The sequence below is a fragment of the Apodemus sylvaticus genome, chromosome 22 (genome assembly GCF_947179515.1).
Source record: "Apodemus sylvaticus chromosome 22, mApoSyl1.1, whole genome shotgun sequence".
Lineage (NCBI taxonomy): Eukaryota > Metazoa > Chordata > Mammalia > Rodentia > Muridae > Apodemus > Apodemus sylvaticus.
Window position 1 is genome coordinate 19,289,599 of NC_067493.1, and position 23,501 is coordinate 19,313,099.

Consider the following 23,501-nt stretch of genomic DNA (forward strand, 5'->3'; position numbering starts at 1 on the left):
ATGTAAGTACACTGTAGCTGTCTTCAGACACTCCAGAAGAGGGCGTCACATTCCATTACAGATGGTTGTGAGGCACCATGTGGCTGCTGGGATTTGAACTCGGGACCTTCAGAAGAGCAGTCAGTGCTCAAGCTCTGAGCCATCTCTCCAGTCCCAACTGTTGAGTTTTTATGAGCTATCTTCTCATAGCAATGGGCCAAGTAACTAATACAGAGGGCACCTTGCCCTCTCCACCAGTTATCGTGAAAGGGGAGGCTTGGAGAGGGTGGGTAGAAGGGGATGTACTAAGAAAGAATGATTTCACGAAGACGCCTGAGCAGTCGTGTTTGGTGCAGCATACGGAGACTCAGGTAGGAGGATGGGAATCTCAGCCTTGCCTGAGTCATATAGAACAAGACTCCTAACAGGAAAAAGCCAGAATGAAAGGCAAAACATAGTAAGACACTTGAGCACACTTGTCCGATGCCTGAGTGACATAGATAGTATGGGTATGCGACTGGAGATGGCTCACTGGCTAAGAGCACCAGCTGCTCTTGCATGCCTGTCTGGCGGCTCACCTGTGACTCCAGCCCAGGTGGATCCATGGCCTACCTTCTGAGAGTTCTGCACTTACATATGCAAACACACGCAGAGATATGACTGCAGACACATAGGTAAAAATTAAAGCCCAGGCAGGAGAGACCCCTCAGGGGTGAGGAGCACTGCCTGCTGTTCCAGAGGACCTGGGGACGATTCTCAGTGCCCACATGGTGGCTCACAAGCAGCTGTAACTCCAGTTCTAGGGGATCTGGCGCCCTCTTCTGGGCCCTTCTGGCATTTACATCCTTATGGTACACAGACACATGCAGGTAAAATACCCATACACACAAATAAAAAATGTGTAAATGCGCACACCTGTAATTCCAGCACTCGGGGAGGCAGAGGCAGGTGGATTTCTAAGTTCGAGGCCAGCCTGGTCTACAGAGTGAGTTCCAGGACACAGAGAAACCCTGTCTTGAAAAAAAAATAGTGCACCACAATGCCTGACCACATCACAATCTTTTCAATCTAGGGCCAAATGGTACTGGGTCCTGTCTTCTAGCAACAGACCTACATTTGCCCAAACCATCTATCTAGTTGGAATTCATAACTGCAGAATAAATAAAGCCTTCAGTGACCTCTCGCTACTGAAAATGATTCTTAGGTTCTGTGGATGAGAAGTATTTCATATATCAGAAGAGACAGGCGTCTAGAATCCACCTAGACATTCTCAGATAATCCTAGTTTTTATCTCTACCTTGCTCTTGCAGTGTGACAGAGAATTCAGCTTTAACAATTTCACATGTCACAGGAACCGTCTTGTCTTTGGCAAAGAAAGTATACAAGAAGCTTATGTCTTGTATAATTCCATGCATGGGATTGTGTAGTGGTGTGAATAAACTTGGCCCATGGGAAGCGGCACTATAAGGAAGTGAGGCCCTATTGGAGGAGGTGTGGCCTTGTTAGAGGAAATGTGTCACTGTGGAGGCGGGGCTTTGAGGTCTCATATATGTTCAAGTCTGGCCACTGTGATCCATATCCTTCTCCTCCTAGAGGCTTTTGGATCGAGATGTAGAACTCTCAGCTCTTCCAGCACCACGTCTGCGTACACAATGCCATGCTTCCCACTACGGTGATAATGGACAGAAGCTCTGAAACTGTAACTTAGCTCCAATTAATGGAACCTTGTAAGAGTTGCCTTGGTCTTGTCCTTTCTCTGCAATGAAGCCCTTACTAAGACATACTGAAACCAGGGATTTGAATAAGTGCATATCCCGGAGCGTTCATAACATCTTTACTCCTAAGAGTCAAAAGGTGGACAGAGCCCAGATGACTGGATAATCACACTGTGGCTACCAAGTGGAATGTGACTCCCCTCCAGAAGAGATGGAATTATCATACATATCATCATGTTAACAAACCTAAAAAAGAGATTAGCAAAAGAGGCAGATGTGTGTGTGTGTGTGTGTGTGTATTAGCTTTCCATTATTGTAACAAAATACAATTAACTTATTAGAGGGAATGAGTTATTTTAGTTTATGGTCTTAGGAGGCTCCAGCTATAATCTCTTGGCCCTATAGCTTGGGCTTGCGGGATTCAGTACATCATGGCCAGAGTTTCCATGATTTCCAGGAATCAAAGTGAGATAGAAACAGGGCTGGATACCAATATTTCCTTCCAGGGCACATTCCCGATGATCTAATCTTCTTTTACTTCCTTCACCTTAAAAAAAAAAAAAGATTGATTTATTTTATTTATTATGAGTACAGTGTAGCTGTCTTCAGACACTCCAGATGAGGGCACTGCATTCCATTACAGATGGTTGTGAGCCACCATGTTCCTGGGACTAGAACTCAGGACCTCTGGAAGAGCAGTCAGTTCCCGTGACCACTGAACCACCTCTCCAGCCTGCTTCCTTCACCTTTAAAGCAGTGGTTCTCAACCAGGAGGTGGGGACTCCCACAGGGCTCCCGTTTCAGACATCCTGCATATCGGCTATTTACATTGTAATTTATAACAGTAGCAAAATTACACTTATGAAATGGCAAAGAAATAATGTTATGGTTGGGGTTACCACAGCATGAGGAGCTGTATTGAAGGGCTGCAGCATTGCATGGGCTGAGAACCACTCTTATAGAAACAAACAAGGGCTGAAGAGATGGCCAAGGAGTTAACTAAGCCCATATGTCTCCTCCAGAGGACCGAAGTTTGCTTGTCAGCTCCTACGTCACCAGGCAGCTCATAGCCGTCTGTAACACCATCACTGGGGATTATACACGTAGTCTGGAGAGCATATGTTCCTGTGAGCACACATCACGTGCATACACACACACACACACAGAGCTGATAAGGAGAGGACACTGTCCAGACAGCTAGGCTGCTGACCAGCTGAGCAGGAAGCTCTAGTCTGTAGCTTTCCCAGTCATCCTCCAGTGGGTGCGGCTTTCCAGAGATTTCTGCATCTCCCTGCTCCTGTCAGAAACCTCAATACACTCACTGCCTCACCCCATTAGACTTGAGTGAAGTCATTCCTTTGCTCGATTCTGGCTGGGTCTTTCCTTTTCTAACGGAGCCATATCCCCAACCTCCTACTCAATCAGCTTTGCTACCTGACATTTATCTAGCCTTTATCCCCTACTCATAGCCGCCCTGAGAGATGAGACCTTGGCACTTTAAGAACACTGTTCTGGCTGGGCAGTATTAGCTCATGACTTCAATCCCAACATTTGGGAAGGAGAGGCAGGGGGGTCTCTGAGTTCGAGGCCAGCCTGGTCTACAGAGTGAGCTCCAGGATAGCCAGGGCTACACAGAGAAACCCTGTCTCCGGAAAAAAAACCAAAGAATACTGTTCTGGGGCCTGTGGCTATGGCTCAGTAGCTTAGCAGCAGATAGCTCTGGGTCCCACACCAGCAGTGCATAGACTGGACTTGGTGGCACGCACCTGTCATGACAGCACTTCTGAGGTAGAGGCAGGAGGATCAGGAGTCCAAGGTTGGTCTTAGCTACAAATTAATTCAGTTGGAGTCCAGCCTGGACTTCATTAGATCCTGTTTCAAAACAAATATTCACAATACTTGGGTCTTCCCATTTTCCTCCTCCAAACAAAACAAAATAAAACAAACAAAGCAAAACACTGGTGGCTAAAGTGAATCCTCTTGGTGCCCTGTCCAGGTAGATATGGATCAAACACCTTTAAGGGATCAACTTTTCTCCTTCCTGGAAGGAAGAGTGGAGGAGAACTTTTGAATATTTTGTAGTTGTTTTTATACACACACACACAGAGACACATGTGCACACACCATACCTTAACTGGAGGTCAGAGAACGACTTGCCCAGAGTCGGGCTTACTTTAGACTATGCCAGTCCCAAAGATGGAGCTCATGTCTTCAGGTTTGGCCTACATGCCCCTCTACCCACTGTGCCATCCGGCTGGCCCAGAGCTCCCTATATAGATCTGGTTGGCCTCGAACTCACTGAGAACTTCTGCCCCCTGAATGCTGGGATTAAAGGCCCTCTGTCCTCTGCCAGGCTCATTGTTCTTCTAAAGGTGCCTTGTAGCCAGGTGACAGCTAATGATGTCTTGGAGCCTTGCACCACACGTCTGTCATCCAGCACGTGGGAGACTGAATAAGGAGTGTGAGGTCAGTTTGAGTACGTGGTGCGATCACGGATAGTGTGAGCTACCTGAGATCCTCAAAAAATAAATAAATAAATAAATAAATAAATAAATCGAATCACTCCTCAGCGAAAATGAATATCAAGACGCCTTGTGAGAGAGAGTACACCAGCCACAGATGCTCAGAACAGACAAGCAGATAAAGCAGGCAGGTGAAGGAGAAATCCCTTTTGTGTGGTTCTGACGCGTGCTTTGGCTGGGATTTTCTTTTTCTGTGGGCGATGAATTAATTTTTGAAACATTTTGCTTATGAGTTGCCTAAGCATCCGTGGAGCAGATTGCAACAGGCTTAGAAGGTCATTCTGGGTGACCGTGGGCAGGGAGGACAAACGTGGCAGCAATGCATTTGCAAACTGCTTTCAGGTTAGCAGGCCTAGGAGGAACCCGCACTCAGACAAAGGGCAGGCGGTTGCGCCTGCGCGGACCTTCGGACCTTTCAGAAAGGAGTTTGACCCCGCCCCGGGTGACGTCACGATCGAGTTTCCATGGCTCTGCTGAACGGTCTGGCTTCTGCGCTGGAGTCCTACAGGGGTCGGGACCGCCTGGTGAGAGGAAGCCTGGGGCCGTGGCGGGCCGGAGTGACCTGGAATTTGGTCAGGACTCAGAGATGAGGAAAACAGGCCAGAGAGGGGGTCCTAAAGGGACCGGTCCCGGCAGGCTGGTGTCTTACATGAGAACCTCCTCCCTCAGCCTCCCGAATTGCTGGGCTTACAGGTGTGTGCCATCACACACGGTTTGAAACTAATCATTTCTGACAAGCAAATGAAATAATAAAAGATCTGGGACTGTAGCCCACTGCTTTCTAGCATAGAGGAAACTTTAAGGTCCGTCCTCAGCACCGCGTGAAGCAGATACCTTGGCACAAGCCTGTGATCCCCACACTCATAATGGAAAGATCAATAGTTGAAGGCCAGCCTAGGTTACTTGATACCCTGTCTCAAAACGAAAGAAACAAAGATGCAAGGGTGCAGAGCCTGCTGAATTTCCGGCGGCGTTGTAAGTCTCTTAGTGAGTGGCCTCCTCTCTAAAGTCTTCCAAGAAGATTGCTCTTTGGCCTCCTCGCCTGCTAAAGGCACCGCCTGGCCAGGAAGAGCCTTGTGCCCTGCCCTGGGCAGAGAGAGCCCAGGTCGGGGGAAACAGCTTTGTTTTCTTTGACCCTGTCATTTCAAATATTGTTGAACAAACTAGCACTCTAATGGGACTCTCCATGACAACTCTTTTCCCCCTCTCCTTTGCTCCAGTCCCCTCCCCTTCCTTCCCCTCTTCTTTCTTTGTTGAAACAGGGCTTTGTCATTGTAGCTCAGGTTGCCTTAACTTACCTTGTAGCTCAGGCTGACCTGGAGCCTTTGGCCTCAGCTCCCCAAACACTGGCTGGGATGACAGGTTCGCCTCACCGCACCTGGCTCTGTGGCACCTTTTGAATTTTGATATCAAGGTCTCCTTTTCACCACTTCGGAGCCTGGGCTGCTGGCTCAGTTGTAGAGTGCTTGTGCAGCATGCAGGAGGACTTGGTTTCAGGTCCGGGCACACCAGATGCTTGTGCACCTCTCATTCCAGAGTTTGGGAGTGGAAGCGGTAGCATTAGGAATTCTAATCATGACCACAGTCTGGTTAGCCTGGGCTACATGAGACCTCCTCTCAAATTAACAAATTACCATGAAGTTACATCTGAAAAAAAAAAAAAAAAGGAAGAGAGAAAGGTTTCAGTTTTAGCCAGGTTCATGCTTGTTATTTAACAGCGCTTCGGATGCTGAGGCAGGAGAATGACTGTGACTTGCTGCTATATGGTGAATGAGGTGAAAGTTGGACCTAGCCTTAGCAAATAGAAGAAACAAACAAAAGATACAAACCTTGCAGATTGGGTCAGGGAGTTTGTTGACTCTTACAACTTCCTGGTTTTATGAGACAGGGTCTCAGTAGCCCAGGCTGGCCTTGAACTTGGGGGTGATCCTCCTGCCTCAGTCTCTCAAGTACTGAGAAGTATAGGCCTGAGCCGCCATCCCCAGCAACCCTTTCCAGGTTCTGTCCTAAAGGGTCCAGGGCTGGGTGTGGGGTGGGATTGCAGCTCAGCCATGACTGGGACTGTGGTAACCACTCTGGTCTCCCGCAGATCCGGACACTGGGGTACGGCTGCCAGCTCATCGGTGGGGTCCTAGTGGAACAATGTCCCACCAGGGCCGAAGTGGGGAGGCGCTTGCTGGTGGTGTCAGCCCAGCTCAGCCACTGCAGGACTGTCCTGCGACTCTTTGATGACCTGGCAATGTTCGTCTACACTAAGCAGTACGGCCTGGGGACAGAGGTAATGGTTCATGGGGAGGTAGGGAGAGAGCAACAGAACTTCCCAAGAAACAGGAACAGTGTCTTCCGTGGGTGTTCTGTGGGCTTGCTCCCACGAGCTTCCTACAGGGAGAGCTTACTATTTTTTTAAAAAAGATTTATTTATTTTATTTATTATATGTGAGTACACTGTAGCTGCCTTCAGACACTACAGAAGAGAGGTGAGATCTCATTACAGATGGTTGTGAGCCACCATGTGGTTGTTGGGATTTGAACTCACAACCTTTGGAAAAGCATTCAGTGCTCTTAACCGCTGAGCCATCTTTCCAGCCCCAGATCTTACTATTTTTGAGAGCATTGTCCACAGAACTATAGCCCTGTCTGTGCTACTCAAGCGCTTTACTGCTATGCCACACACACACACACACCCTTGGTGGGGGAGTGTAGGCAGGGCTCTGCTGCTGAGCCACACCTCCAACCTCAGTAGGTAGGAAAGTGGCTTACTATACAGAATTGGTCACCTGAGTCTAGGTGGGCAGAGAAAACACTCCTGAAAGTTGTCCTTTGGACCCTTACACACATGCACACACACACACACACACACAGACACACACACACCTCTCTCTCACACACAAACACATACACATCTCTCTCTCTCTCTCTCTCACACACACACACACACCTACACCATAGAGTTCAAGAGTATCCTTATCTATAGAGTAAATTTGAGACCAGCCTCAGATATATGAGACCCTGTCTTTAAAACAAAACTCCTGGGGCCAGACAGATGGCTCTGTGATTAAGAGTGCTTGTTGCATAATCATGAGGATCAGAATATAGTTCCCAGCCCCATTTACAGCAGCTCACAAATGCCTCTACCTCCAGCTTCAAGGGATCCCGCGCCCTCTTCTGGCCCTGGCAGGTACTGCATGCATATGGCTGTGTTCATATGTACATAACAGGCACAACCAAGTAAAATAAGAATTAAGTAAGAGCAACAACAAACTTTGGTGCCAAGCCCAGTGCTTCTGCAATGTTTGTGGCTGGTGTGAGGCTTGGGGCTTTCACAGCTCTTGAGGAGATTCTTGAGAGCCAGTGAGCTGTCCACTGAACATGAGCAGGGAAGCCAGGCCCAGCTCTTTTCTTGCACAGCTGTTAGCAGCGGACAGTACTGTCCAGGCACCAGGACACAGCCTGGGTCATGGGGAAGTCTTGTGGTGCACAGAATGGGACCGTCCTAAATGGGTAGGGGTCTGACTTGCAGGCCTGTCCCCACCTCTTGGTTTCGCAGGAGGAGGACGTCTTCATCCGATGGTTGTCTGTTCTGAGTAACGTGGCAGACCAACTGTACTATCCGTGTGAGCATATCGCCTGGGCCGCCGATGCCAAGGTCCTCCAGGTGGACGCTGCTCGGTGGTGGACACTGAGCACAGCCCTCTGGACTCTTTCTCTACTCCTTGGAGCTGTCAAGTAAGTGACATCTGCCAAAGGGGCCACCTGAGGTCCCCAAGTGGTGTTCCCTCAGCTGAGGCCCAAAAGCTTTCAATCCTTCACGTACTGGAATTTCCTTCCTTATATTTATTATGTTTAATTTTTATGTTTGAATGTTCTGCCTGCATGTATGTATGTATGTATGTATGTATGTATGGGCACCACGAGAGGCTGTCATATCCCTGGAACTGGAGTTGCAGACGGTTGTGAGCTGCTGTGTGGGTGCTGGGAACTGAACCCAGGTCCTCTGCAAGAGCATCCAGGGCTCTCAGCTGCTGAGCCTTCTCTGCAGCCCCTCCCTCCCCTGCTGTTCCGCCCTCTCATTTGTTTCTGGTAAGGAAACTGCTATAAAGGTTGGATACAAATAGGGTCATTTAAACAACACATCAGTTAGTCCACAGTCCTGGAGGTCAGAAGCTTGAAATTAGTTCCATGGTGTAAAGTCCAGCTGGGGCAGGGCCGGGCCCTTCTGCAGGCTCCACGGTGTGTCACGTATGTCTTTGTGCAGCCAGCCCACATGTCTTTGCTTGTGGCTTCCCCTCCTTCAAGGCTGGTACCTCAGAGTGTCCGAGTGTGTCTCTGCTTCTGGTCCCCTGCTTCTCTCCTCCTCTCTCTCCGTCCTCACACTCCCTTCATTTAATTTTGAAAGCTTTTAAAGAAAGCTTTATCAGGTTGATGGTTTGGTGCCTATGAGTGCTTGAGCCTCCTCCAGAAGAGGACGTTGGGGCCTGTGGGGCTGGTTACCTGCAGTGTGAGCTGCCCGGCATGAATGCTGGGATCCGAATCCACCTCTGCAAGAGCAGCACACTTGGTCCTAGCCACTGAGACCTTCCTTCTCCAGGCCCATTAAACATGATTTTATAGATTATTTGTGCTTGTGTGTGAATGTGGTGGTGGGGAGCTGTGCTCCTGTAGGGGCAGGGCAGAGGGGACATGGAACTCTTGTTACTCTTGCCTTTTCTGTTGAGGGCATGTCTTGACCTGATCCTGAAACGCTGGTTTGGCAGCCAGCAACCCTCAGCCTTGGTGGCCTGCCTGTCCCCGCTCCTCAACCCTCAGCCCTTGGACTACTGGAGTGTACAAGACCATGCCCAGCTTGCCATGTGGGTGTTGGGGTCAGAACTAAAGTCCTAATGGCTACAAGCAATGCTCTTTACCGTGGGGCTGTCTCCCTCTCTCCCCATTGCGTTTCTTAAGCCTGTGTGTGTGAGTTTGTGTAGGCCAGAGGTCAAGCTGAGATGGCATTCCTCAGTCATTGTCCTCTAAGATCTGTTTTTTTATTATTTGATTCGGAATGTCTTTTAAAGAGTTGTGTGTGGGGCAGGTGTGCTCTGTAGTGGACAATTCGGGGTTCAGAGGACAACTTACAGGAGTTGGTCCTTTCCCTGAACCATTGGGGTTTCCGGGGTTGGAACTCAGGTCCTTAGGATTTGTGGCAAGCACCTTTGGCTGCTGAGCCATCTTGCTGGCCCCTTACCTTCCTTCTTTCCTTCCTTCTTTCCTTCCTTTTTTCCTTCCTTCCTTTCTTCCTTTTTTTCTTTTCTCATTGGTCTGAGCCTTACCACCAACTTGGCTAAGTTGGTTGACCAATGAGCACCACCAGGTACCCTCAGTACTAATTTTGTTTTAAGGGTTATATCCCTAGCCCTTTTACTTAAAAAGAAAAAAAACAAAAATTTTTACCTCATTTATTTATTTGTGTGTGTGCTCGCATGTGCCGTGCATGGTACATGTGTGGAGGGCAGATAGTTCGTGGGAGCTAGTTCTTTCCCTTCACCATGTGGATCCTGCACATTAAACTTACGGTACCAGACTTGGCTATAAATGCCTTTACCCTCTGAGCCACCTTGCCAGATACTCGTTGTACTTACTATTTTGAGCCAGAACTTCATGAAGTATCCCAGGCAGGCTGTGAATTTAGACCCTCCTGCTTCAGGCTCCCAAGAGGATGGAGGACTAGGCCCATGCTCTGCCAATTCATTTCCATCCTTTGGATGCATGCTTCTCTGACATGCTTAGACAATATCCCGATGTCCTTTCATGTATATGCTTTTCCTGATGACCACAACTGACCTCCAAGGTCCCCCTTAAGCTTGCTGTTTGCATCCCCATGAGTACTACTGACTGTCTCAGCACTCAGAGAGTCTGGAGCAGATGTTTGCGCTGAGCTTTTAATGCACCCTGGGCCACTGCTTATGGTCCCCTGTCTGTCACTGGGCAGGTTCACATGACTCATGCTGGTGGGATCTAGATTATGTGATGGGTCTCTCCTGGGCTAGGAATGTGGTTCAGCATGCACGAGACCCTGGTATTCATCCTCAGAAATTGCATAATCCAAATGTGATGGTACATGCCTGTCATCCCAGAACTCAGAACAGCGGATCAGGAAGAGGCAAGGGGTCAGGGCAGGAATGCCAGGCAGAGAACCACGTGGAAACACTGCCTGCTGGCTCACTTACCAGCACCAGCACCTTCATAGTTTGGATCTGGAACCCTGCCCAGGGAGGAGAAGAGGATGAGGAAAGGGTTGTGACATCAGGAGACAGAGACTTGGGTACATGTACAGAAAAGTGGGTTCTCTGGTGTATTTAGTGAGTTCTAGGAAAGCCAGGTTTACATAGTGAGATCCTGTCTCTAAAACAAAACCATCCAACCAATCACTACCTCTCCCAACAGGAGAGAACGGCTGAGTAATCATCTGTTCTCAGACCCCCCTAGGAAACATTTGCAGTCTCCCTTGAACCTCATCCATTTGGGAAGCTTTGCCACACCCACAGGGCTAAGGCATTGGAATCATTGACATGGCTACACCCCTGTCAAAAATACACATTTACTCTGGACTCCTCTCAGTCAGGACTTCCTTTGCTCTCTAGTCAGTAATGTGACCCCCATACCCCATATGCCCACAGGCTAATCTAATCCTTAATCAAGGCCTTCCTCTTGGATGCTTCTAGACTGAGTCAGTTGGACAATTAAAGCTAACTAGGACAGAACCCCAGGCTTTGTCCCACAAAGGGACAAGTCTTTGGAGGCACAGCTAGTCATTACCAGGAGGCTGCAAGCAGGACCACGGCTGGCCACATATGGACAGTGTCCAGTCTCATTGTTCCTTGGATTGAAGGCAGTAGTGGCTCTTGCTGCCTTAGCTGCTGTGGGGAGCTGCCCCTCCACTCCCAGCTTTCACATTGCTCTGACAGCATCCCCATGTCTCCTGTGTTGCAGGGCCCTGTGGACAATATTGAAGATAAGACAGAAGCTGCGGGGCCCCACAGGCACCTTTGCAAGGTACCTTGTCCTAACCTTTCATGCGAGGTGTGCAGAGTGGTCACCTCTCTGACCTATGCCCTGCTGAGCTTTGCAGGGCTGATGTAGGAACTTCTTCCCTGGAGAGTTTTTCATGGTAGTTGAGGCCTACTGTGCCTCATAGGGCACCAGTGACAAACTGTGGTTTAATCAAATTGCAACTGTGGAAGCAAAGAGAGCCTGAGTGTAGGTGACCTCCACACAGCTGTTATCATTGGAAAGTCTCACTCCAGCACGGGTGGCAGCTTCCTCATAGCTTCATAGTACCTCCGTGCAATTAGGGTAGAATTGCATACAGCAGGGCTGGGAGGTCAGGAGGAGGCGGCTAAAATGACCAAGGAAGGTTCAGTGACCCTCCTCACCTCCCCATAAATGATGGAAAGCCAGCAGTCAACAGCCCTGAGGGCTGTTAGGGTCAGGGATAGATCACTACAAAAGGAGTGCTTGAGAGCGTGTGTGTGTGTGTGTGTGTGTGTGTGTGTGTGTGAGAGAGAGAGAGAGAGAGAGAGAGAGAAGAGACAGAGAGAGACAGAGAGAGACAGAGACACAGAGAGAGACACAGAGAGAGAGATGCATGGGTTGTCTCTGTGTGATGTGTGTAATTGTGTGTGTGTGTGTGTGTGTGTGTGTGTTCACAGAGCATTGCTTTAGCCTCTGGGTGGGAAGTCCTGCTTTTCCCCAGTAGGGAATCAGGTTTGTTAGAATGAGGACTATAGGCTGAGCCTTCATGGCTGGCTCTCACAGCAGGGTGGGTGATGTGAAATTGAGACAAGTCACCACTATGCTCCATGCCCAAGGTTTCTGAGAAGGTGTGGAACTGAGGCCGTGGCCCTTCCGTGTTAGCTTTTCTCTGGGGCTGTGGGCGGCAGGCAGTGAACGGCTCTCCTCTCTCTCTCCCACAGCCAGCTGCCCAGGAGCAAGCGGAGGGCCCTGGAGGCAAGGATCTGCTCAGAGGCTTTAACTCTGCTCAGCAACCTGGCTGACCTGGCAAACGCAGTGCACTGGCTGCCCCGAGGTGTCCTGTGGGCCGGCCGGTTCCCTCCTTGGCTGGTGGGCCTCATGGGGACCGTCTCCTCCATCCTCAGCATGTATCAAGCTGCCAGGGCTGGCAGACAGGCTGAGGCAGACAGCCCCTGACGAGGCCCTGGCCTGGCAGTGGAGGACACTGGTGCTGGACTGATTCCCAGAGTGGGACCCCGTGGCCATGGCGGGCACCCATGGCTGTGCACTCGCGCTGGCCCCTGGGTTGGGTGGGAAAACGGCCAAGATGAGCTCTCCTCGGGCCTGGCTAAGGTCTCGGAGGAAGCTGCTCCTTTGCGAAGAAGGGCGCATGAGAACCTCAGGACTCCCAGAGCCAAGGCCAGGTCTGCCACGTCCCAGAGGACATCCCAGGAGGACACTGCCAGAGCCCACACCTGCTGGCCTGCCTACCGGTGAGTGGGAGAGACGTGCGCCTCAGGTCAGGCTTGGGCAAAGCTGGATATAGAAATGTCTATTAAATGTCTTGGTATGGTGCCAGTGTGTATATGAGGTGATTAGAGCAGTCCCACTCTGGTCTCCCCTCCTCTGGGCCTCCGTCACAAGGTTTGCTCTCACAGGCGCATTGAACACGAGTGGGAACCCACTCATCTCTGGGCCACCCCTCAGCCTCCGGGCCTCTCAGTATCTGACTGACCTCTGCCCACGGAGCCCCGGACTTCCTGCAGTTCTGAGAGAAACTGTAGGGTGCAGCCTCCAGGAAGGCCACACCCAAATGAAGGGCACTCAGGGGCCGCAGAGTCCCCATTTCAGCTGAGTCAGGCCATGGTGTCAGCGTCCCTGAAGAGGTAGGTAGATGGAGTCCTATGTCAAAGAGACCTTGGTAGGTTGGGCCTTTTCTTTTTAAACGAAGTGTTTATTACGTTTGTGTGTGTGTGTGTGTGTGTGTGTGTGTGTGTGTGTGTGTCTCGGCTCCCACCACCCACCGTCATCCTGGGGACTGAGTTCAGTTTGTTAGGCTCGGCTGCGGGTCCCGTCACTCCTGGGGCCGGTTCACCCGTTCACAGGTGTGGTTTTTAATCTGAAAGTCAAGAATGTTTTTGAGACTCTGGGCCTAGCCTAGGAGACGGCGGCCCTTGAACTTTATTATGATAACTACCTTTTGTTTGTGTTTTGAGACAGTCCCACTCAGGCAAGGCTGCTCCCAAGTACAGACATTTCTTTCCCTTCCCCTTCTCCCCCTTCCCTACCAACATTTGGTACTAGGGATGGATGACTCCCGTGTTCTGCTGTCAGGATACAATGCCCTCTAGGCCCCTCCCATTTTGATGTTGGCCAAAGGCAAAGAAATTTTTTTCTTTAAAAAAAATAAGACAGGTGGTTGTGGACCACTGGGCTACTGGGGCAGAGGGCCCAGCAAAGCATTCCACCTTTTTGCTTGTGGCCACCTGTGCAGGGCTCACGGATAGGCCAGGATCAGCTCCTATCTCTGGTGGTCCCACCTACTCTAACTCTCAAGGCCATTAGGTAGGAGTCCTGGTATCTGTTCCTCACCTGAAGACCGTCCATGAGCCCCCCAGAGCAGTGGCTTAGAGTCCGGATGCCAGGAAGACAGGCTGGGCTTGAGGTCCAATCCTTGCATGGGAAGACCTTCAACATTAACCATGGCTGGTTCTGAATGGGGACGGAACTAAGATCTCATGTGTACAAGCCACGTCCTCCATCAGGGAGTCCCCTTTATAGCTTATTTTTCTGTGTTTGAAACGAGGCCTTATTTGGTCAGGTTGCCTTGAATTTATTGTGTAGCCAAGGATGCTTGAAACTTGTTTTTGAGGCAGGGTCTCACTATGTAGCCTTGGCTGGCTTCGAACTCATAGAGGTCTGTCTGCCTCTGCTTCCTGAGTGGTGGCACTAAAGGTGCATGCCGCCATACCCAACTAAACTTTTCAGAAAAAGACTTACTTGTGTATGTACCACATGAATGCCTGGTGCCTATGGAAGTTGGGTCCCTAGAACTGGAGTTAACATGAGTCGAAACCACCACGGGAAACAAATCCAGGCCCGGTCTAAGGGCACCAGTGCTCTTAAACACTGAATCACCTCTCCAGCCCCGAGACCTTAGACATAAATAAACAAACACAGTGCTTGTGAGTGCAGGTGTATGTAAAGGTCAGAGGACACACTTAGGGTCTCTTCATTGCTTACTGTGGTGTACATTATGCTGGGCGCCAGTCTCTCCTCTTGTTTCCCATCTTATATGAGGATTGGGATTACAGATGCATTCTCCTCACTCTGGCTCCTAACCTGGCTTTGGCCCTCTCCTGGGCATGGCAAGCACTTAGGCACTGAGCCACGCCCCCCTCCCCAGCCCCACCTCCTGACTGCAGAGATTGCGTGCCCGCCTGCCAGACTGGAAACAGAACGCGGGGCTCAGGTAGCTTGCTGAGTGCTCCTCTGAGCCACACCCTTGGGTCTGCTGAGCACTGGCTCGCCTTCTACATTCATGTTCCTTGTCAACAAGACCTTGGCAGGGCAGCTCCACGCTCTGCATTTCCAACCCCCTAAGGAGGTCTGTTTCAGCCTGAGATCCTTGGGATATTTTTATTGCTAGGATCTGGTCATTAGTTCTAGCGTGGTTCCAGAATACTCTGTCGCCAGGATGTTCTGTTATCACTGTAAAAACAATCAAAAGTAGGGGAGGATCTGGGTCACAGTTGACAAGGGATGCCACTCAACCGCAGAGATTGAATGCTGCTGGCTCAGCATCGTCACAAATGAGACCTGCCAGCAAGGACCCCCGGCTGCTGTGACAGACAGCTGACACCACTGTCCTACTGTGTGCAGCTGAGACCACCTGGCCACCTGGCGGGATTCACTGAATCCATCCCAGGGCCAAGTGGAAACCATTTGAACTTATAAATCCAAGAAGTCATGGTGTCTAATGGTGAGCCCACCCAGCTCTGTCAGGGCACTGGAATGTTCTCTTCACAGAGTGGGAACTTAAAAAGTCAGCTTTCCCGAAGTGCTCGATACATCTCAGTACAAAAACACACAACACACTGATTACAACATGGCACAATGAGCTCTGGCAGATGTAGTTACAGGCTGGACACAGACAGAGACAGCCAAGGCCAAGGGTAAGAGCTATCCAGGTGCTGGGCTTCACGAGCCTGGGGATGAGGGAGGCGCCCCACGGCACCCCTGCCTGGCACTTGAGTCATTGAAGACCAGCTGGCCGCTGACCTTGGTAGCCACACCCACAGTTGCTCCAGGAGCTCCCGCTCCTGCTCCCGGTCCACTGCTCGCTGGGCCTCGCGCAGACGCTCCAGATCCTGCTGGTAGGCCTGGCACTGGCGCTCCAGCTCGGTGCGCTCCTGGTCCAGCCGCTGGCGCAGCTGGCGCGCCTCGCCCTCTCGCTCCTGCAGCCGCGCCCCTGCCAGCTCCAGTTCCTGCTGCTGACGCGCCCGCTCCCGCTCTCATCGCTGCTGCTCCTGGCGCAGTTGGCTTTGCAGCTTCTCCACACCAGCGCGCTCCTCACGCTGCTTCTCAAAGTTGCATTGCCGCTCTTGCTCTAGCAGCAGGTTCCCACGGGTCGACTGCAGCCGGAACTGCTTCTCCCGCTCCTGGATGGCGGTTCTTTGCATCTCCACATAGCTATCCTGTTGAGCGATGACTGCCTGGGGTGGGCACAGGCACAGGGACAGGCACAGGGACAGGAGTGGGTCTGATGAGAGCCATGCTCTTGGCTGGGCCCCGCCCACCAGCAGAGGGCAGGAGCAGCCAGCCCCTCCCTCCCTCCCTCCCTCCCTCCCTCCCCATGCTGCAGGTACCTGGAGACTAAGAAGCAACTGCGATAGAGTCTGGACCCGGCGGACCAGCTGCAGAGAGAAAGCCACATTGGTCTACCTGGTGATGGCACAAAGGGCATGTGGGCATGCCGTCCCTGTGGGAGGGGCCCAGGGCGGTACCTCTGATTCCAGAACAGCGGGCAGACATGAACTACTCTCTGTGCTAGGCATCTCCCCCTATTAAGACAAGAATGAGGCTAAGGCTGTGTGAAACTTGCACTGGATGTGTATGTTTTAAATGCATGACACGTGGGAACCTGCTGCTAGAGCAAGAGCGGCAACGCAACTTCGAGAAGCAGCGTGAGGAGCGCGCTGGTGTGGAGAAGCTGCAAAGCCAACTGCGCCAGGAACAGCAGCGATGGGAGCAGGAGCGGGCGCGTCAGCAGCAGGAACTGGAGCTGGCAGGGGCGCGGCTGCAGGAACGAGAGGGCGAGGCGCGCCAGCTGCGCCAGCGGCTGGACCAGGAGCGCACCGAGCTGGAGCGCCAGCGCCAGGCCTACCAGCAGGATCTGGAGCGTCTGCGCGAGGCCCAGCGAGCAGTGGACCGGGAGCGGGAGTGCCTGGAGCTGCTGCGCAGGTTCAAGAAACAGAACACTGTACCGGGGGCGCTGCCCCCGGAGGCGCTGGCAGAGGTCAGTGGGCCTGTGTAGCAAACGCACTCAGCTGAAATGTGATCGGTGTTGTGTTTACCTGGTGTGCACGAAGCCCCTAGTTCCAACTCCAGCAGTCCCCAGCACTGTTTTATATATATAAATCAGTGTTTTATATATATAAATTTAGATATATATATATATATCACACATGTGGAGACACAGGCTTGTCATCCTAGCACTGAAGAGGCAGAGACATGAGAATTAGAACATCCTTGGCTACATAGAAAGTTTTAAGACCATTTGGGGGTTGAGACCCTAGGTCATGGGGCGACCAGGCCTGATGCCACATGCCTTTAATCCCAGCACTCAGGATGCAGAGGTGGATTGCTGTAAGTTTTAAGCCAACCTGGTCTACACAGAGTTCCAGCACAGCCAGGACTACATAAAGAGCCCCTATCTCAAAAAAGAAAGAAAGAAAGAAAGAAAGAAAGAAAGAAAGAAAGAAAGAAAGAAAGAAAGAAAGAAAGAAAGAAAATGAAGTATAAATCGAGTGGCCATGTTGAGAGCATATGATCTGGATCATGTGACCATGGGTACATACATACTGATGTGCTCCAAGAACTGTCGTCTGCCAGAAGCGACTTTAGATGGAAGCAGTGCTCTGCAGAGTTGGAAACTCTCTCCCAGCTGCAAACTGGCCCCAGAGCTGGGTGGACCACAGCCTTTCATCTCTGAGCATTTGACAGCCATGTTTGGTCCTCCCTAGGCCAAAGCCACCAAAAGGCTAAGAAGCCTGGTGTGGGTTAATAGCCACCAGCAGGCTCAGCAGCAATAGGAGATGTCTTCTATTACTTTCAGGCCCAGCCTGCAAGCCACCCTCCCAGCTTCAACGGGGATGGGCAGGAGGGGCACTTGGCCCCAGCCAAAGCACCAGGAGCCCAAGGGAGCATGCTGCTACACGGCACAGGACCGTGATCCAATGGCCAGTAAGCCACTGAATCCTCTTGCATAAGCCGCCTCACAGCTAGGAGGATTCTCCATACCTACCACTGAATTTGTCTTTCCACACAGGTGAGAGAGATCTTTTTTTTTTTTTTTTTTTTTTTTTTTTTTTTTTTTTTTGAGACAGGGTTTCTCTGTGTAGCCCTGGCTTTCCTGGAACTCACTCTGTAGACCAGGCTGGCCTTGAACTCAGAAATCCGCCTGCTTCTGCCTCCCAGAGTGCTGGGATTACAGGCGTGTGCCACCACGCCCAGCTGGTGAGAGAGATCTTAAACCAGGTCTTAAGCTTCTGCAAGAAGCAGTTCACCGACTGGGTCACCTGTCTAACCACCGGTCTCAGTACAAACCATCACCCATTGAGCCATTTTGACAGCCCTAAACTTCTTGAGATAACACTGGATGAAGAAGAGACAGATGCATGTTTAAACTGCAGGCCTTCTCAAAGCACTCCCAACACCCCCCCCCCCCCGCTTATGTGTTTGAATATGATAACTGGTGTTTGAAACAAAATAGAGGAATGAAAAAGAGGGCGAGACAAAGACAGGCAGAGACAAAAGAGGCCAGAGGCAGAGAAATTAAACAGGAACAATAGATTTCGATAGAGATGAAGAAAGAAAAGAAAGGAGGGCTGAAGAGATGGTTCAGTACATACAGATGCACAGCCACGCATGCGCACCCTGGTTCCATCCCTGGAATATGGAAAGGACTCCTGCAATTTATCCACTGATTTTCCCATGCGCAGCACGGCACACATAGGCACTGAATCAAATAATTGTTTTTTAAGGAGATGAAGAAAGAAAGGAATGAAGGGAGGAAGTTAGGAAGGAAGGAAGGAAGGAAGGGAGGAAGGGAGGAAGGAAGGAAGGAAGGAAGGAAGGAAGGAAGGAAGGAAGGAAGGAAGGAAGGAAGGAAGGAAGGGACAGAATGGAAGACAGATGGACAGATGGAGACGGGGATACAGATAGAGAGTCAAGATCAGGGTCGGAGAAGGGGCTGGTAAAGTCACATGAGTGCATGGAGGGATTAGGGTGGTGGGTTGGTAGGGCGCAAACAAAGACTGGAAGCGCGCGCCAGCCTGGGTGGTCCTGGCCGGGACAAAGGCTTGGCCCGGGGGGCGGGGGCAGCGATGGCGCCGGCCGCCGAGGGAGCAGGCGAACTACAAGTCCCAGCAGCTCCCGCAGCGGCCCTCGGCCGGCCCCTCTCGCTCCCCGGGAGCGCCTGGCGGGGCCGCTGGGCCGAGGGGGCCGCCAGCGGGGCTGGCGATCGGTGGGGTTTCCTGCAAGTCCGGGGCGGGAGACACCGGCTGGCCAGCGCGAGTGCAGCCAGGCCGGGCAGGGGCGAGGGGCATCGGGTGAGTGACCCCGAAAACGGATCGGGCCGGATTGGGGTAGGCTGGACAAAAGGGGGAGGTGATTGGGAGGAGACCCCCAACACTAAGAGCAGGGTGCGTGGCTCGGCCCCGGGCTATCTCTCTGCACCCCTTGCAGAGTGCATGGTAACAGTGCTCTACTTGGGGGGTCAAGGTGGCGAACGCGGTGGGAAGAGGGTCCCGAGGAGCTCAGGCCTAGTATGTTTATCCCGCCAACGCCGGGACCACCCCCTAATCTACAGTGAATCTGAGATCCGGATGGGTGGAGGCGCCCGCTAGCTCAGGCCCCACAAAGCAGGACACCTTTTTGCTTCAGAAGGTGATAGGTGGTTCTTTCTTTCTGGAAACCAAGAGAAGCCTGGGGCATTGTTCTTCCTATGTGGGACTTTATACTCCATAGTGTGTGTGTGCCCTGACGGCAAGGATCCCAAGAAAAATCCCAGTTATTGTCTGTTATCTTCCATCTCCAGTCTTGGGATGTAGAGCTCCGGATGCCCATTTTCCCAAGAGACGATCCGGGTGCACCTGCCCTGTCCACAGGGTTTCATCTCCTCATCCCACAGAGAGATGGGAGTTTCCATCCAAGATGGGAGTTCATGAGGCCGCTTCCTTGGAAGGCAATCTAAAAATACCTTGTCTCCAGAAATCTGGGCGGAGGCCCCGGGGCACTGCCCACTCATCTCCAGCAGTGGGGCCTGGGTAGAGAAACTATTGGGGCAACTCAGCTCCCCTCTGAGTGCTGTCTCCTGGCTGTGAGGTTGGAGTCAGGTAGGTCGCCCTAATCCCCAGGAGCCCAGCCCAACAAAGAGTTCACTTAGCCCCAAAGTAGAGATGTCTTTCTTATTCTTTCTCCACATCTGCCGCTTTCCCTAACACAGTCTTCAGACCCTAATGGCGGCAGAGTCTGTGGTTCAGGAATCCCCTTCTTTGGGACATCCTCCTCAGCCTGCCGCCCACCCTCCAGTTCTGTCCTCCTCAGGCCCCGCCCACCCTCCAGTTCTCTCCTCCTCAGGCCCCGCCCACCCTCCAGTTCTCTCCTCCTCAGGCCCCGCCCACCTTCCAGTTCTCTCCTCCTCAGCCCCACCGCCCACCCTCCAGTTCTCTCCATAACCCCAGAGCCCCCCAGCTATTGTTTTCACCGGCTCTTCGCAAGGGGTTAAAAGCCACAATCTTGTAGCCGATTGGAAAATTGCTGTACTAACTGCCTTCTCCACCTTCTCTGGCTATGGAGTTCTTAGTGTCCTTCTGTCCCTTTCCCCAGAAGAGGGCCATGTATGCACCCTTCCTTAGGTTTGAAAACCGTTATTATTTTGTAGCCCAGGCTGGCCGGATCTGCCAGCCTGATTCTCAGAGATGCTGGGATTACAGGTGTGTGCCACCAGCGCTAGCTCAGGCGTCCTCTCTCTTGTCCTCTGGTTCAGGAGAGGACACATCTCACCCTAGCTGTGAGGTGAGAATTCTTCCCGGGAAGCAAACAAGGGTCCCTGCGTTTCTCACCACCGGGACAGCAAAGGAATCCTAGGTGCTGACTTCCCATCCTTCTGTAAGACAAGCCACACACATTCCCCTCTTTACCGAGGACCTCTGGATCTACCACATTGCAAGGTGGGGCAAGAATTCAGACCATGACCTCATGAGGAAAAGAGACCCCTGACACCCTTTCCCCCAGATTTAGGGTGTCAGACCTGAGAACTGCCTTCCATAACACCCACATTCCCTACTACACAGAGCCCAGGGTGGGGCCTCTCAGAGGGTAGAGTGATCAGCTACCATGCCGGAAACCAGTGCCTAAGCTGAGTGCGATTGTGCACAACCCTCCACACGGGAGGTTGAGGCAGGAGGACAAGAAATTTAAGGTTATCCTTGATTACATGAGTTGACAGACAGCTGGAGCTACACAAGACCCTGTTTTTTGTTTGTTTGTTTGTTTGTTTGTTTGCTGGCCCCATCCAGCTGTGAAGGGAAAATGAAGGTCCCAGCACGTCCCACTAGGATCTTTCTATCTCAAATCTTAGCTAAGACACCAGTTAGAACTCTTCCTGTGGTTACAGCCGTTCATGGTTCATGGGGACTTTGGTGCGGCGTGGCCAGTCCTCTCCCCCTCCACCAACCTCCTGTCCTCATACTGCAGACCCTGCTCCAGAAGCCGCAAGCAGTTCTACGTCCAGAATGAGGCGCTCGGTCCTGGTTAGGAACCCAGGCCACCAAAGTCTTAGGCCCCTTTATGGAGACCTTCATTCAGTACCAGACGACTTGGACCCCAGTCCCAAAGATCCGGATCCTATTTCCGGAAGCCCTGAGCCTGAGCCTGAGCCAGAAGACCTCAACACTGTCTCCGAAGATGGGGACGCCACCTTAGAAGATCTGGACCCGGAAGCGGATGACGCTCCACGCTCCATCTTGGGGAAGCCAGATTTGGATTCCCAAGATCTGGATCCCACGCCCTCAAGTTTCGACCTCGATCCTGATGTGATTGGCCCGGTGCCACTAGTTCTTGACCCAAGCAATGACACCCTCAGCCCTGCGGATCCAGAGGTGGATTCCCTTCCTTCTGGCCTCACGGCCACCCCCGAAATCTTGGCCTCTAGTCCAGCGGTGCTTCCTGCCCCTGCCAGTCCTCCTCGCCCCTTCTCCTGTCCGGATTGTGGGCGAGCCTTCCGCCGCAGCTCTGGGCTGAGCCAGCACAGGCGCACACACAGCGGAGAGAAGCCTTACCGCTGCCCCGACTGTGGCAAGTCATTCAGCCACGGCGCCACACTGGCCCAGCACCGTGGCATCCACACCGGGGCACGGCCCTACCAGTGCGCTGCCTGCGGCAAGGCCTTCGGCTGGCGGTCCACACTGCTCAAGCATCGAAGCAGCCACAGCGGAGAGAAGCCACACCACTGTCCGGTGTGTGGTAAGGCCTTCGGTCACGGCTCCTTGCTGGCCCAACACTTGCGCACGCACGGTGGCCCTCGTCCCCACAAGTGCCCAGTGTGTGCCAAAGGCTTTGGGCAGGGCTCTGCGCTCCTTAAACACCTGCGCACCCACACCGGCGAGCGTCCCTACCCGTGCCCGCAGTGCGGCAAGGCCTTTGGGCAGAGCTCAGCGTTGCTCCAACATCAGCGCACCCACACTGCAGAGCGTCCCTACCGCTGTCCCCACTGTGGCAAGGCATTCGGGCAGAGCTCCAACTTACAGCACCACCTCCGCATCCACACTGGCGAGCGACCTTACGCCTGCCCGCACTGCTCCAAGGCCTTTGGGCAGAGTTCAGCGCTCCTACAACACCTCCACGTGCATTCTGGCGAGCGCCCCTACCGCTGTCAGCTTTGCGGCAAAGCCTTTGGCCAAGCCTCCAGCCTCACCAAACACAAGCGTGTGCATGAGGGAGCTGCAGCCGCCGCCGCTGCTGCCGCAGCTGCAGCAGCAGCAGCAGCTGGGCTGGGCCTCGGGCCTGGTTTGAGCCCAGTATCTATGATGAGGCCAGGGCAGATCTCTTTCCTGGGTCCTGATGCTGTTTCTGCGCTGGAATCTGGCCTGGGCCTCAGTTCTGGTGCCAGCTCTGCCCGAAGTTCCGCCCCTACTGTGCTGGGTTCACTCCAAAATCCCATCCTTCAGACCCACTCAGGATCTGTCTCCAGCCCCGATCTTGTTCTGTCTTCTGACCCTAAGCCAGGCCTTGATGCTGATCCTGATGTGGTCCCCAGCCCTGACCAAGAATCTGATCCCAGCCCTAACCCAGATCTTGTCCCCAGCCCTGACCCCAAACCCAAGGCCCAAATTGACCCTTGCTCTCCCACTCACGACAGTCCCAGCCCAGCCCTTCCAACTGGAGAAAGTCCCAGGTGGGAAAAGGAGAAAGGGGCATTGGTGGGGCCTGATGGGTAAGGGGCACAGGCCTCTACGGCGATCTGAGGAAGGGTGTGTTATTCACAGTAAAAGCCTCCTGCCTCCTGGCTCTGTGTCATTACTTGCCTCTTGATTTCTACTGCTGGTGGGGATGGAGGGAGGAGTCCAGGCCTGGCAGATCTATGAAGGCCTGGCCTAGGCTTCCTAGCTTACCATACAGGGCCCCGCAGAGAGTCTTTCTACACATTATGTCTCTGCTCTCCTGGGTCTAGCCACCGTAGTCAGTTCACACATCTTCTGTGGGTTTTCCTTAGGTATTTGCTCCAGTGCTGGCCCCAAAGACAAGTCACTGGATCCTTGGGCTGCACTCCTTGCTCTTGAAAAGCCACTGGAGAAGTGGAGGTTGCTTATTCCTGTAACACATTTTATGTGCCTAACAAACATCTGTTAGCCTGTGTAGTGGCGCAGGTAGGCCTGTCGCTTAAGATCTTGGGGGGTAGCAGCAGGAAGAGTGGACTATGTAGTAAGCCTGTCATGAAAAGCTACACTATCACCTGGTGGTTTATTTTAAAATATTTTATTTGATGTGTATGTTTTGTATGTTTTGCCTG

The 23,501-nt window shown here is 52.2% G+C and overlaps 3 protein-coding genes across 6 annotated transcripts in view; all 3 read left to right on the top strand.

Moving 5' to 3' along the window:
- The window catches only part of Arhgef18 (Rho/Rac guanine nucleotide exchange factor 18), a 159,356-nt gene extending 141,681 nt beyond the window's left edge, over positions 1-17,675 (top strand). The window contains exon 27 of the mRNA XM_052167800.1: positions 17,544-17,675. Within this exon, the coding sequence (XP_052023760.1) occupies positions 17,544-17,660 (117 nt within the window). The 3' untranslated portion in view covers positions 17,661-17,675. The remainder of the gene's footprint in view (positions 1-17,543) is intronic.
- LOC127672579 (peroxisomal membrane protein 11C) lies at positions 4,649-12,791 on the top strand. Of its 2 annotated transcripts, none has more exons than XM_052167811.1 (5): positions 4,649-4,740; positions 6,306-6,494; positions 7,764-7,942; positions 11,186-11,248; positions 12,169-12,791. In XM_052167811.1, the coding sequence occupies exons 1-5, from the start codon at positions 4,681-4,683 to the stop codon at positions 12,401-12,403; spliced, it is 726 nt and encodes a 241-aa protein (XP_052023771.1). In that variant the 5' UTR covers positions 4,649-4,680; the 3' UTR covers positions 12,404-12,791. The 2 variants fall into 2 exon arrangements, with proteins under 2 accessions (XP_052023771.1, XP_052023772.1); XM_052167812.1 differs by lacking the exon at positions 4,649-4,740 and adding an exon at positions 4,748-4,909.
- Positions 17,676-18,879: 1,204 nt separating the features above from the next.
- On the top strand, positions 18,880-22,997 carry Znf358 (zinc finger protein 358). 3 transcript variants are annotated; one of them, XM_052167803.1, is made up of 3 exons: positions 18,880-19,038; positions 19,527-19,824; positions 21,188-22,997. In XM_052167803.1, the coding sequence occupies exon 3, from the start codon at positions 21,226-21,228 to the stop codon at positions 22,927-22,929; it is 1,704 nt and encodes a 567-aa protein (XP_052023763.1). In that variant the 5' UTR covers positions 18,880-19,038; positions 19,527-19,824; positions 21,188-21,225; the 3' UTR covers positions 22,930-22,997. The 3 variants fall into 3 exon arrangements, with proteins under 3 accessions (XP_052023763.1, XP_052023762.1, XP_052023764.1); XM_052167802.1 differs by lacking the exon at positions 19,527-19,824; XM_052167804.1 differs by lacking the exons at positions 18,880-19,038; positions 19,527-19,824 and adding an exon at positions 19,055-19,074.
- Positions 22,998-23,501: the final 504 nt, after the last annotated feature.